The 15,016-nt window shown below is 30.0% G+C and overlaps 2 protein-coding genes across 4 annotated transcripts in view; one reads left to right on the plus strand and one right to left on the minus strand.

Moving 5' to 3' along the window:
- Positions 1-5,481, plus strand: part of LOC117168292 (nicotinamide/nicotinic acid mononucleotide adenylyltransferase 1) — a 100,299-nt gene extending 94,818 nt beyond the window's left edge. Inside the window, exon 5 of the mRNA XM_033353821.1 lies at positions 5,376-5,481. Within this exon, the coding sequence (XP_033209712.1) occupies positions 5,376-5,466 (91 nt within the window). The 3' untranslated portion in view covers positions 5,467-5,481. The remainder of the gene's footprint in view (positions 1-5,375) is intronic.
- LOC117168291 (ABC transporter G family member 23) overlaps positions 1-14,599 on the minus strand; it is a 63,767-nt gene extending 49,168 nt beyond the window's left edge. For 2 of the 3 annotated variants that reach the window (XM_033353819.1, XM_033353816.1), the window contains exon 1: positions 5,345-5,552. In XM_033353819.1, the coding sequence (XP_033209710.1) occupies positions 5,345-5,360 (16 nt within the window). In that variant the 5' untranslated portion in view covers positions 5,361-5,552. Of the gene's footprint in view, positions 1-5,344; positions 5,553-14,440 lie in introns of those variants that run through there. The other variant, XM_033353818.1, reaches the window with a different exon arrangement.
- Positions 14,600-15,016: the final 417 nt, after the last annotated feature.

Genomic DNA, 15,016 nt, shown 5'->3' on the forward strand with positions numbered 1-15,016 from the left:
TTTTGTGATATTATTCTTCTGTAAGTGTTTTTCCAACATTCTTTTAATTTTAATATGGAAATATTATATATGACGAAACGACATTTAGAGAATTAATTAAAGTTACAATGATAATTAAATTAGTTTGTGAAATACGAAATTTTTGCTTTCGGAACATTAATGCATTTTGCTATAATATTATAGTCAAAAATTGAAAAGAAGAACAAAATTTGTTTAACTTCCACCCTTAGCAAGAAAAGGGATATTTTACCGTCTAAGAATATAAAAACAGGTTTCTCATGATCATTTGGTTCATAAAAGATTTTTTGAGTTTCATGAGCGGAATTAATTTATCAAATTAATATCTCTGAAATTCTTACCAGAAGATTATTATTTCAATTAAAAAAACTCATTAAATACTGGCGCAAAAATGATCCTTTTCTTGAAATCGACATCTTGACATTTCTCAAATTATACAACAAAATTAGCTTTGAAAAAAGTTATGCATGTTTATAATTAAATTATACAATTTTAAATAGGTAAATATACTTACAGGAATGGCTTTTTTAAATTCTAAAATCATTTCGCTGAAGAAATAAACCAAATGAATAGAAATCAAAATTTAATTTTTTTAAACTTTCACTACATAATCCAACTGAATGATGCACAAACCATTGATAGAGGTGCAAATGTGGCCGTTCGTGGTTTAAAAGTTAATTTTTTCTTGTCGCTTCTAGAAATTGTTTCGTTTTGGTGCAAGAATGGGAACATTCGTATGAAGAAAATTATTTTGCTTTAAATTCAGTGCATCGTCAAAAAATGATTTTTTTCAGAAATCATCTCTGATCAAATATCTCGAAATATTGCTGTAATCAGTTACTCTGGAAGTTACGCCAAGACTAGGGTTACAGCATTTTTTATGAAGTACCTTTCACAAAATATTTGTCTTGTATAAATTTTCTCATTCTGGCAATCAATTATTCTCAAAGCATGACCCTATTTATTGTTTAAAAAAAAGAATGATTCAATTGTGCAGTATTTTTTTTATTTTGTGTAATGCATAATTGGTTGTTAACAATGAAGAAAATCATTTGAAAAAAAGTTTAATAACAAAAGTTGTGGTTTACTCACAAGGAGCTTTGTGACTGAAACGAAAGTAGAAACAAATTGTAATTAAATTATTCTTAAGAAATGATAAGCAGTTAAATTGATTCACTTTTTAACAACTCCCGCTTTCAAGTCCAGCTCAGCGAAATTCAAATGGCATACGGTTTCAATTTGTCTTACTGCTTTATTTAAACGATAAGCGAAATTGCCTGTACCCCCACAGCAATTGCATCTGAAACTTATCAAATTCCGCAAGCATTATAAAACTTTAGACAATTATAATGCTTTGAAATTATTTATAATCATTTTATACAAAAACTGATGTGATCTTCCTGATAATAAATTATTTCATTTTTTATTTTTATTTTTTGAATACAAAAAAAATATTTTTAATCTTTACACAATTTACGACCATAAAGAAGTATTTACTTGACAATATTGGTATTGAAAATTTCTTCACTGTCTTATCCTATAATTTCTTAATATTTGGTTAAAATGTGCCAGGCATGTTTGGCGAAAGTATGCTGACAGAAGCCTGTATTTACAATTGAAAGAATTACAAACTTTCTCAGAATGCAGTACGTAGTGTAACAATTGGCTCAATTTCAGTATAAAAGTAGCGGCATTATTAATTCAAGAAATTATTTACTCTCGTAAATATTTTTTGTTATTTTAGAAATTTAATAGGTTTATTATTTATAGGTTAATTTTTTTATTATTTCACTACATTTACAAAAAAATTATTTTATAACAAAAAAACTCTAGCGTTTTTCAAATAAATATTTTAGATTAAAACAGACGAATTATTTCCGAACATAAAAACAACTGTAAGGCTAATTTCAAATCGGGTTTAAAATTTAAAAATGTGATATTTTTGCAGTGTATACATTTTTCATATTTAGATGACTTCATTTTTTTTCTGCTTATATAGAAAACACCAATATATTTATTCTATTAAATAAAAAATTATTTTATGAGTTCCTCAAAAATGATTAAGCAGATGAGAAAAGTAAAAATGATAAAAAATATTATTTTAACATTATTGATCAAACGTTCAGATTTTTTTCTTTTAAAAAATGAGTGATGAAATAATATGCAAGAATAATTTACTAGATAAGGCCATTTCATATACTTTCATTTTGATCTGAAAAATTTGCTATGCTTGAGAAATATATTATTTAAAATTTCTAACATTTTGTCTAAGTTTTAGAAAAAAAGGAATGTGTTCATAATCTTTATTGTCACATGATTTAAATAATCATTCAAAAGAAGTTGTTAATTACATTAGCAGCTTCAAAACAAATCGTCATGCCAGATTATGAAGGAAGGTTCAGAAAAAATTAGCATAATTTTAATTATATTTACGATACTACGCGCTTTGACTGATTTAACCTAATGACAACGGTACACTTTTTCCACAAGCCTTGAAAAATTCCGTTTGCGCAAGCAGAAATATTTCGAATTGTTAGTTAGTTTCTTCAAATATTTATGATAAAAAATAAAATTAAATAAAATTGTTGGCTGTAGAACATTTAAACAAATAAATTGTATAATCATTCAACGTTGTACAATAATGTCGAATAGGAGAGGTTCTAAACAATTTTAATATAATAGAAAATAGTATTAATATATATTATTCTACTTTGGCATACTTTTTAGGACCTAAAAAGAAAGAACAAGTTCGTTAACTTGCATTTTAAAAATTTGTAAAACCCATTTTCAAAATTCAAAAATTATATGTACGGCTATTCATAATACCCGTAAACTTGAACAATTTAGCCTCATCTCTTTTTTCGATAAAAAGAAAGGCATTAGATTTCATAGCATTTTCAAAATAAAAAAAAACAGGAAATTGAGCAATTTAAGCCAAACAACGCACGATATAAAAAAGTCAGCAGAAGATAAAGGTTGATTTTTGAAATCCCTACAAGATTATCATAACAACTTTCTGAATTTGGTCGAAAACTCAAAAATTCAAACTCTGTGTGCACAAAAAGTAATAAGAAATTCCATTTCGCGGTTAAACTATGCAAGATATGAAAAAAATGAATTTATTAAAATTGCGCACTTTAACAAGATCTACAAATTTGTCATTAATTATTTTTTGACAGGATTCGCAGTTCTTCTTTTATTCGTAAAAAAACATTGAAAACTAAAAATAAAATTTTTGGACAAAGGATACAATTTACGAAAAAAATTAATAGACAAATATTGCTCGCAATGACAAAAATTAAAAGTTGTTCACCCAAAAAACGTCTACGAATTTGTTATAAAAATGCCTTAAAAATAAAAAAAATTAACTTTTCGGAAAAATGACACAAGCCACAATAACATTTTATTTAACAACATATTTCGCCTAACTTACATATATCTACAAATTTGAAAAGAATCACCTTACGCCATGACGCGTATTTTCAGTTAAAATCGTAAAAAATGACATTGAAAATAAACAAATAAAATTAATGAAAAAAGGACACGAGTTAGAATAAAATGTTTAATAAAATTTTTTAAATATGATGTGGACCTGTTTCCAATTATAAATATAAGACAATGGAAGTACTTTTTATTCAATACCAAAGCATATTATGAAGTGTAATAATATACATTTATTGAAACGATATACATTTTTCAGGGTAACTAATAATGAAATGCAATGAAAAATAAGAAAAAAACCTTACAGTAAGAAATAAAAATCAAATTCAGGTTTTATTAAAAAATTTAGTGCAAAGCACGAAATACGTGATGAGAATGTGTTCTTTAAAGACGAAGGAGCTTTAACAAAAAAGAATTCACAATCACCAAATTACAGTTGTCGATTCTTTGACCTTTAATTTTGAAAGGCCTGCATACAAATGTGGGATAAATACATTATTGAGCGCGAAGCCAGAGAGCCATCATTCGCGCGCCCTAGGCGCGCTCAAACTTGTAAACAAATACCAATTTCCGATATAAAAGTTAATATAACCTTAAATTGTTCAAAATTATAAATCGTGTTTGAAAGATATATCGATATTTATGATGAAAAACGCTATCCTAACCTTCAATTATAGCAAAATTTTGTATCATCCTTAATATCATATGACTTTCTACTAAAAATACCAATTTCGAGGTGCAAAACGCTAACATAAATTCTTTTTAAACTTGTTAATCTTCTTTAAGATCAAATTATATAAAACGTTTACGCAACCTAAAATTTTTAAAAATTATGAAATTTCTAAATTCAATGATTCTTGTTTGAAATTGCCGAGTTTCGGTAAACCAGTTAACAAAATCAAAAAAGGTAAATTGTTGAAAAATATTTAATCTTTGAAATACAATAACTGTTTACTAAAAATACCAATTTCTAGTGTAAAACGCTAAATATAATCTACACCCAGTGGGCACAAAGTTTGGCGACGTCTTTACGATATCGTTACGACATCTTTACGACAACTTTACGACATTCTATGTCCATGTCGTTAAGGTGTCTTTACGATATCTTAAATAAGTCGTATAAACTGGCGATGCCTTTACGATATCGCAGACACCGAAACGGCATGCACATAGGATGTCGTAAAGATGTCACAACGATGTCGTAACAATATCGTAAAAACATCGCCAAATTTTGTACCCCCTGGGCAATTATTGAAAATTTAGAACCTTGATAATTTTTGTTTAAAAATGATAATTTTCTGTGAAATAACTAACACAAACGACAATATTTAGAAACTTAATGCTTTTACAAAAAAAATCTTTTTCAAAAATACTAACTTGAAGCGAAAAACACTAACATAAAGCATATGTACAATATTTTCAGCAATTTATTGGATAATTTGAAAGTTTTCTATGCATTTTCTTATTAAAAGGGATTACTTATAGATTCAATTTTCAAAATTTTAAGTTCAAGACATCAAACAAATTTAAGAAATGAAAAACTAATCAGGTTTTCAACAGCAATTATTGCGATATTTTCGACATATAACACTTTTTTTGATAGGATTTGTCTGTAAATATCAATATTTAGAAAAATACAATGAAAATTATGAATTTTAAATGTCAAATTAAGACGCTAATTTTGGTTACTCATGACTTTTCAACAAAATAATTACTCAGGAAAAGAAAATCTAATGAAGACGTTATTTTCTTTTCAATAAAGTTTTACTCCCTTTTAGTTATTATTGTCACACCAGATCCCGAGCTTCAGAATAACAGGCAAAATGAAAAAAATTCCTAATTTGTAACAATTTGTAACAATTTGATTAGTATTTTTATAAATTACCTGGACAGAAAAACATTTTTGATTTTCTCAGTTTAGAAGCACCATATCAGAAGTCACCACTCTTCGGCATGTCAACAAATACTGGGAAGGTGAGGGGCCTATTTATCCAAAATTGTTATTAGTTTGAGAGCGAGGTCAGCTTAAAAGCTAATAAACATGAAATAGGGGAGATCACCCTACAATGCATGATCAACCTGCAGTAGACAATTATCAACTGAGAGCACAAATATACCTGATATAACTAAAGGTGACTTATATTATTATTATTACAGAATATTATAGGGTGGGCAGTGTCCATTTGATTACGATGAACCTACTTGCTCTACCCCCATTACCAAACTTCCACTCGCGCATCTAAGGGATCGCTGACTGCTGCTGCCAGCGGGGATCCTTCGTCGTTAATAAGAAATAAAATACACATTTTTTCACATTGTTATCAGGGCAGCTATTAGATTTGTTTAAAATCTAACCCCCTCCCGTTTTTGTCAAATATTCACGTTTTGAGACCCCCTGATTCCAAAAAACAGGTTTTTACGAACATGTCTGTCTGTCTGTCCGTTCGTTAGTCAGTGTGTCTGTACATTTTTAGTTTGTTAGCACGATAACTTTCGAAAGAATTGACAGATTTAATTGGCATTTGCTATACTCTTTTAGTCTCTTAAACTGAAGGTCTAGTTCGTTAGCCAGCCATTTTGGATACAAATTCAAAAAGTGGGAGTATTTTCAAAATATTAAGACCACTTTTAGTAGAATTTAAAAAATGCTATGCACAGCTATTCATAGTATTCAAAATGATCAGCAATTTATACTAGTAACTTTTTTCGATAAAAACACAGTATCAGAGTTATAGCATTTACAAAATTCCAAAAAACAAAAGAAAATGAACGTTTTAAACCAAACTACGCATGATATAAAAAAACTCATAGGAAGAAAAACTTTGCCTTTCGAATACCCTACAAGATTATCGTAACAACTTTTTTAAATTTGTTAGAAAATCGAAAATTCAAATTTTGATTGCACAGAAAATTATGAAAAGTGAAAAATTATATTAAACAAAAGATAAATGGGCAAAAATGATTTACAAGTGTATTATTATTGTTAACTTTTTGATATAATGCATAGTTTTTATTTTATTCGTGAAAAACAGCATTAAAGATTAAAAAATTCAATTTTTAGACAAACGAAACAAGATAAGAAAGAATAAAAGGACAAAATTTCTTCAAGATATACAAATTTATTATAAGCACTTGTTATAAAAATAAACTAAAAATAAAAAAATTAACTCTAGAAAAACGATACAATATCAATACAATACAATATATAAATAAGTAGTACCATCCCGTGATACAACAATAAATAAAATATGCATTTTGAGATATGCAATTTGAGAACACTTATAATAGAATAATTGCAAATTAAATTAGTGAAGAATATATAAATTCATAGGTATTTTAATCGGATTGTTTCGTAACTTTTTCGGATGAAAGCCTCAATTGTCAATATATTTAATTAATTGAATATTGCGCAAAAAATTCAATTGTGTTAAATTCACAGAGCTTTTGAAAACAGGGTGTTTAGGGACTCGGAAAATCGGAAAAACTTGGAATTTTCTGGGAATTCTGTGCAGTTTAAAAAATACCAAAAATTCTGTAGGAACGATGCTATAAGAAATTTAGTTAAAAAATTTTATCCAAAATTTCATCAAATGATGACGGAATATCAAAACAGTACTTTTATAAATTAGTCTCAGCATTTTCAAAATAAAGTCTCTCAGAAATTCGAATTAACACTAATTTACCTGAAAACTTCTTCTCACTTTCAACTTATACTAAGACAATTAAAATATTTCGAGAGTCACAAAAAATACAGATTACGAAAATACTACTTTTAAATTACTGATTGTAAAATAATTCTATTTTTTATGTTTCGAATTTCATTTCTCATTAGGTACAGAACACCCTTGCTGGCAAGGTTTGGCGGCGCGAAAATTCAACTTTCGATTTTTGGTGATCGGTCCCCTCCTCCCAACTTTTGTTTGTTTTCAGGAAGAAACGCCGTATTTTTTCAAATTAACTTGGTTCGAATTTCAAAAAAAAAGAATTTTTAAGGAAAAAGCTTATTAAATCAACTTCAGACTATTTATTGCAAAAACAAAAAATTAATGTTGAAACAAACTAAAAAAAATACCGTCTTTAGAATGAATTTCACATAAAACTGCTATTTGTTTTTTTTTGTTGCTATTTCGGGCACAATACAAGGGGATTGAAGGGATCAGAAGTAAAAGTTACTAAACGTAAATTATTCCTTGAACATTTCTTAAGAAGACACTAAACTTTGCTTTGTAAAAAGTTAATAACAAGTATATATTTTTTTCTTTTCTGAAGAATCGAGCTTTTCTCCTTAAAAACCCCCTGTTAATTTAAAAATCCCGGGAAACGGTTTAATTTTGCCCAATTTAAAAAGAAAAAATACGGAATTTATTTTTGCGGAAAACGAACAAATTGGGGGTCATCGATCAACAAAAATGAAAAGTCGAATTTTTGGACTACCCTGATACCCATACAATCGTGTCAAGGGCTGCTTAGCCTGATTGATTTAACGAGAAGCCTTAAACGAATCTATGTAACCAAGTTGTTCGAAATTACGACTGGTAGATAATCTTTGCATGGTGATTTGCGAGTTCTGCGACCACGAGAAGAAAGTTCAATTCAGAGGCGAAATCCAGATACTCTACGATTACAGGATAATTCGTTCGTGAAAGTCGAAAAGTTACGAGAATGGCTCTTGAAGTACGATTTCCGTAAAAACAATGTTATTACGTAAGGTATGACAACGTAGGCATAGAAAGATTAAAAAATACTCCAGCAACATCTCAGAAAAAAAGTTTCTAATTTGAAAAATCGGTCTAGTTTTAAGACCAAAAGGTCTTGTTCAGGCCACAAATAGACTTTTTGGTCTTCTTTTAAGAAAAAATGGGTCTAAATTTAGCTTTAAGTCTAAAAGGGGGTTTAAATTAAAGCGTAACAAAAACAAACAAACAAAATTTTTAGACCAAGAGACCATGAATATTTTTCTTTGATTCAAAGAATCTTTTTTCTTAATGCAGGTTGTTTTATAATGTTGAAAATATTCTAATGTCTCTTTGGAAAACTTTTAAATATGTTTGCATACATCAAACTTTTATTTCCCTTAACACCGACCGTAATATGTTTTTATTTTTTAAAAGCAATTAATAAATAATAGTAGAATGTCAACGAATAAGAGGTTATATTACAGTTATCTCTATTTTTATTCAAAATAACTTATTCTTCTCGTTGGATATCTTTAAAGGTAATTTTCCCAGTACATAAAATACCACAGAATCAAACCATCATATTTTCTTATCTTTAAATGTTTTGACTTTCATAAAAAGCTGCAGTCGGTTTTGCCCTCCGGTGAGGAGCAAAGCCGACGAAATACAGCTTGTTAGAAATAATTGAATTTCATAATAATTGCTTTTTTCATGTGATTAATACTTATAGAAATATGATAAATAATATAGAACTCGAAATGAGAAAAAAATGGATCAATTTAACATCTTGTTAACTTGAAAAAAATCATTGACTGTTGACTGGTTGGCGCTCTCCCCCCTTACCCTATATAAAAAATGTACTATTTAAGATCTTAAAGTATCTTTAAAAAACTTTTTGGAAAAAAATATTATACACTGTTAAGATATAAATTATATCGCCAATTTCTCCCTGAAATAATAAAATAATTATAACAAAACTACAATATCGAAATCTCAAATTAAAAAAAAAAAAAATGCCTGCAATACGTTTCAGATGAAAGTCAGTGAACTGACCCAGATATAAAAGAAATATTAATGGATTTTACTTTACTTCTTATTTCAAGTTGATCAACAGCTTTCCAAATATACCATGCTTAATGCGTTTATTAGCATGATTTATTATTATCATTATTATTATTATTATACTATCCATCTTTTCCGTTTTATTATTTGATGATTCTAACATTACATGCCAATTCTAAATCAAAATGTGCTGAATGTACATTCCAAGTATTTGATGGCAATATTTTTTTTGTCTTACGAATTAGCCTGTCTATAAATATGAATGCATCAACATTGCAATTCAATACCTATCTAAAATATTAAAATAACAATTATCGTGATATAAAAGATTTCTAAACGAGAATAGAAGAAGAATGAACAATTAAAAATAAATTTTGCAATATAAATATAGATGTTTTTTCTTAATCTGCGATTTTATTATTATGCTAAATCTTCAATTTTGTTCATTAAGTTAACTTTTATATTAAAATTATGAACTCAAAGGAGTTTATATTTGCGTGAGGAAAATGCTTATAATGGTATCAATGCAAGAGTGCATTTTTAAATGCTGAAACTTCAGTTTTCTTGCAAACTGTAATCTGAAAAAAAGTCTGAGATGCATTTACATACTTTTTTTCTGAGACAATAGTTTGGATTTTAAAAAAGTCTCTTAAGAATTAAAATTTTTTTTAAAGGCATTTATAGAAGACATATCATTATTAACTTTTAAAATAATTATCGTCGAGTTTTATTCTAAAATAGCAATGCAGCGTCACCAGGAAAAAGACTATTTGGATAGATTTTGAAGCGATTTTTAAAATCCTCAAAAAATAATCTCTGCTGAATAACGCTGAATTTTGACAACTGTTAATTTTCTAATTTTTCTCCTAATAACTCATTAAACGGTAACTTTTTATTAAAAAGAGGTAGAAAAATCGAATGCAAAAAATGTTTTGATTAGCTTTGTAGCTTATTATTGAATAAATACATCATTCATATATTAATAACCCACTTTGTAACAAATTTGTGTTTTTTTTCATAATTATTTTGTTTGAACTGCTTTTTTCTGAAATAAATGTTTAGAGTTTATATGCTCCTGTAATTAATGCAGCAATTTCTCACTTTTAATACAAACATTTTTTTAAAACATTATTCATATTTCCATCAATTTACTAGAGTTTATTTGATCATTTTAAAGGAAATGCAATGAAAAATCTGATATTCTTCTCATAAACTTAATTAAGTATAGTACTTATCGTTACATATTTAAATTATATATCTGCTTCCTGACTTTACTCCCTTCCTCACCGAGTGAGTCACGCCTACCCAGAAAGGTTGGTTAGACATTGTTGGTTAGTTGGTTAAACACTCGGACTTCACCTCAGAGGTCTGGGGTTCGATCCCTGAGCCGGTACCTCTAGAAATTTTTCAATGTACCTTTACCGAGGTTCTGGTGTTTCGGAACCCACCTTAAGCTGTAGGTCCCCCCATTGTGTACTTGACTGTAACCCAGTCCGTCAATGATGGGGCAAAAACCAGGCTTTGTCCAATATGTCTGGGCAGACTGCTCTCATCAGATCACTTGATTGCATTATAAAAATTCGTCCGTGACTGATGATATATACCGGGACAGTCCCGTGCAAAATGATCAAATAATAAAAAAAATTCCAACTCTAACCAAAAATTCCTTCGAAATGTTGGGCAGTATAAGCCTGTGACAACATTTCAACTCAGAAATGTTTTAATAATAATAATAATAATAATAATAATAATAAATAAAGGAGCCTCGGTGGCTCAGTTGGTTACACACTCGGGCTTCACCTCAGAGGTTCGGGATTCGATCCCTGAGCCGGTACCTCTAGAAATTTTTCAATGTACCTTTACCGAGGTTCTGGTGGTTCGGAACCTACCTTAAGCTGTAGGTCCCCCCATCGTGTACTTGACTGCACCCCAGTCCGTCAATGATGGGGTAAAACCAGGCTTTGTCCAATATGTCGGGGCAAACTGATCTCATCAGATCACTTGATTGCATTATAAAAATGCGTCCGTGACTGATGATATATACCGGGACAGCCCCGTGCAAAAATGATCAAATAAAAAATCCAACTCTAACCAAAAATGCCTTCGATATGTTGGGCAGTATAAGCCTGTGACAACATTTCAACACTGGAATGTTTTTTATAATAATAATAAAAGAGCCTCGGTGGCTCAGTTGGTTAGACACTTGGACTTCAATTCAGAGGTCCGGGGTTCGATCCCTGAGCCGGTACCTCTGGAAATTTTTCAATGTACCTTTACTGAGGTTCTGGTGGTTCAGAATCCACCTTAAGCTGTAGGTCCCCCCATCGTGTACTTGACTGCAACCCAGTCCGTTAATGATGGGGTAAAAATCAGGCTTTGTCCAATATGTCTGGGCAGACTGCTCTCATCAGATCACTTGATTGCATTATAAAAATGCGTCCGGGACTGATGATATATACCGGGAGTGTCCCGTGCAAAATGATCAAATAAAAATCCAACTCTAACCAAAAATGCCTTCGACATATTGGGCAGTATAAGCCTGTGACAACATTTCGCCACAGAAATATTTTTTTATAATAATAATAATAATAATAATAATGTTGGCTCAGCCAATTAAAATTGGCTCAGTGGCTCAGTTGGTTAGACACTCGGACTTCACCTCAGAGGTCCGGGGTGTTCGATTCCTGAGCCGGTACCTCTAGAAATTTTTCAATGTGCCTTTACCGAGGTTCTGGTGGTTCGGAACCCACCTTAAGCTGTAGGTCCCCCCATCGTGTACTTGACTGCAACCTAGTCCGTCAATGATGGGCTAAAAACCAGGCTTTGTCCAATATGTGTGGGCAGAATGCTCTCATCAGATCACTTGATTGCATTATAAAAATGCGTCCGTGACTGATGATATATAGCGGGACAGTCCCGTGCAAATTGATCAAATAAAAAAAAATGCAACTCTAACCAAAAGTGCTTTCGAGATGTTGGGCAGTATAAGCCTGTGACAACATTTCAACTCAGAAATGTTGTTTATAATAAAAAAAATAAAGAAAAAAAAAAAATAATATAATAATAATTATAATGTTCTAATTATAATGTTCTAACACCCGTTTTAAATCAGTCATTAAAAGTTTGTCTTTTCATTAAAATTTCATTCTATAAAAATGTCCCTTAACTTTTCCGTTTAAAAATTATTTTTGTTATTTTATCTTTCAGAATCATTCCAGTAGACAGATGGAAATTGGTTTTATGGATGGTGAAAGAAAGTTGATATATATTCGTTTTACCAGATTATTCCCACAGATTAACTGATAACAGTTTCAAAGGAATAACAGAAAGTACTTATTTGAAGCATTTTAGTAAATATTTGAAATGTACAATTAAAGTTTAATAAATTGCATAAACAATTGTATAATGGTTTCAAGCAGTTCTAGACAAAAATGCTTTAAACGAATACGAATTTGTTACAAAATGGGCTTGTAATATGTGCATGACAGTCATTTAAATATAAGCCACAAAGTTAACAGAAATAAAAATTGAAAAAATAGAAAAAAATAGATTTAAGCTATATATAACTTTTTCGCTTGGGCTTTCAATGAGTTAGTAGGAAAATAATGATTGAAACAAATTTAAATTGGTTAAACAACTGTAAATTTCTTAAAAAATGCTTTAAATATTTTACTGCTTGAGTAAAGATAATTTATGCCGAAGAGTAAAAACAAAACAGTTTCGGATTTTTAAACAGGGTCAATTTTACTCAAAATTGTGAACCTTTTTTGTCCTCGTGGCATTTTTGCGACACTATAAGGGCGTCGAAATTTAAATTTTTTAAGGGGAAATTATTCGTTGCAAGCTAAGTTCAAACCCGGAAACTTGAATTTTTTTTTTTTAAATTGAATGTTAATCTTATGAGAATGTCCGGGCATTTTTGACATGCCTTTTTTTTAAGTTCATTTTTCGAACCACCTTTTAGGCTACACGTATCAACAAAATGCTGCCACTTTCACAAAAATTTCGGCACAAATATTCTCTTTCCCTGGTTCCCCTATTAGTACAAAAAAATGCCGCTATTCGTGCCGAAATTTCAGTACAAATATCCTTTAAAAAGCCTTCAAAACAATTAATTAAACTATTTGCAGATTTTTGAATATATACTAGTCCACCTTTAAATTTTCTGAGGTGGACTGGAAAAATATATGGTTTTACCTCTGGCGTGTGCTTGGACTAAAATGATTAAACACTCTTGAATGATGACGCAACAAAAATGTATATAAGAAGTTATCATTTTTTATTTGACTTCAACTTTCAAGTAGGATTTTTGACAGGAGTTAAGAAATTTGTCTACACTTATGTAACTTTTTCAAGAGCCCAAATATACATTTTGCCTCTCTTTTCTACGAGACTACATTTCTTTGCCGAGTCGCCTTCAACAAGTTCTTTTTTACTTTCCCTCGCAGCCGAATCGAGGGCCTTTCCTCAGTGATCCACTAGCACACTTCAAATCTCTTTTTATTCCTCGAGTTTCTAGGGACAAAGCGCGATGCGAATGGTCAGCTCCTGCATAACCACATCATTGATCTCTCGAGTCATTCAACTTTTCAATTGCATTAATCACTTTTTTTCTTTTCTATTTAATCACTGGGAAGATTGTTTTTAGAATCACTGATATCAATATACAAGACACGTTTTAAATTAGCATTTTAAAATCCAAATTGGAAATCATCGCTGTTATGGATCTTCTGCGAAAGTAATTATTATAATAAACTATTATCGGCCTTGATGGTTAATAGAAACTTGACGAAATTCTGAAGTATAGAGCACTTTCAGGAATAATTTATACTTTTAAGAAGGCACATTCTGCAGTTGAATATAATTGTCTTATAATAAGAGGGCGGAATATTGATTTGTAATTAAAATCGAATGAAGTATATCATTCGTGAAGGAACCGGATGTCAAGGTTGGAAACTTATAATCACTTTTAAACTTTGCTGAATGTTTACACAAAAAGTAAAGTTTTTCATATTTCTTCATTAGTTCGTCATATTTTTATTTAGCTATAGAAATAATAATTTAGTCTGACCATTTTTCAATTAAATTCTCTTTTTATTTTAATAGCCATTGATAATTTACAGAAACAAATAAAAAAATAAAAATTGTAAACATTTGTATGCGACTGTTTGAAGATTTAAAAAGAAATTCATTAGTGGTACATTTTTATTCAAAAGAGCGCTAAAATTAATTTTTTTAATTACCTATCCGTTGCTTAGCCATGGCATTATCCACAAATCACTGATTAAATCACTAAACTATTATCACAATTTACGATTTACCGCTTGTTTAACTCGGTTGGATAGCACGTGAGCGACTGTGAGTTTTAGTGGAACATCGAAATCGTACACAACTTCCCTAAAGAAAAGAGGGGACTTGCGTACCGCAATTCCTGTTACATCTAACCCAACAACAGTGTTAAAATAGCCTGGTGATTGGCAACTAGCTTGGCACTGCAGCATGCACATTGCATTTGGGGATCGTCACACGTTACCCGATTCCTACCTTACCGACATTTGTTGAACATCTGTCGGCCAACCTCAAATTAGGGGCCGTCCACACATCTCTGGTTGATGGACCATCACAATTTGTGAAGACCGGGTGAGGGGGGGGGGGGTTCTAAACGTCACATGACAAAGTAATTATAATAAAATTTTCTGTTCTTTTCATTTTTGATCAGTTTATTATATTGAGTACGAAAATAAAAAAAAAATTTCTTAGTGGCATGTAATACTTAGAAAATGATCGATTTGACCAGTTTTAGATTCTCCCGGCTTTTT

The sequence above is a fragment of the Belonocnema kinseyi genome, chromosome 2 (genome assembly GCF_010883055.1).
Source record: "Belonocnema kinseyi isolate 2016_QV_RU_SX_M_011 chromosome 2, B_treatae_v1, whole genome shotgun sequence".
Lineage (NCBI taxonomy): Eukaryota > Metazoa > Arthropoda > Insecta > Hymenoptera > Cynipidae > Belonocnema > Belonocnema kinseyi.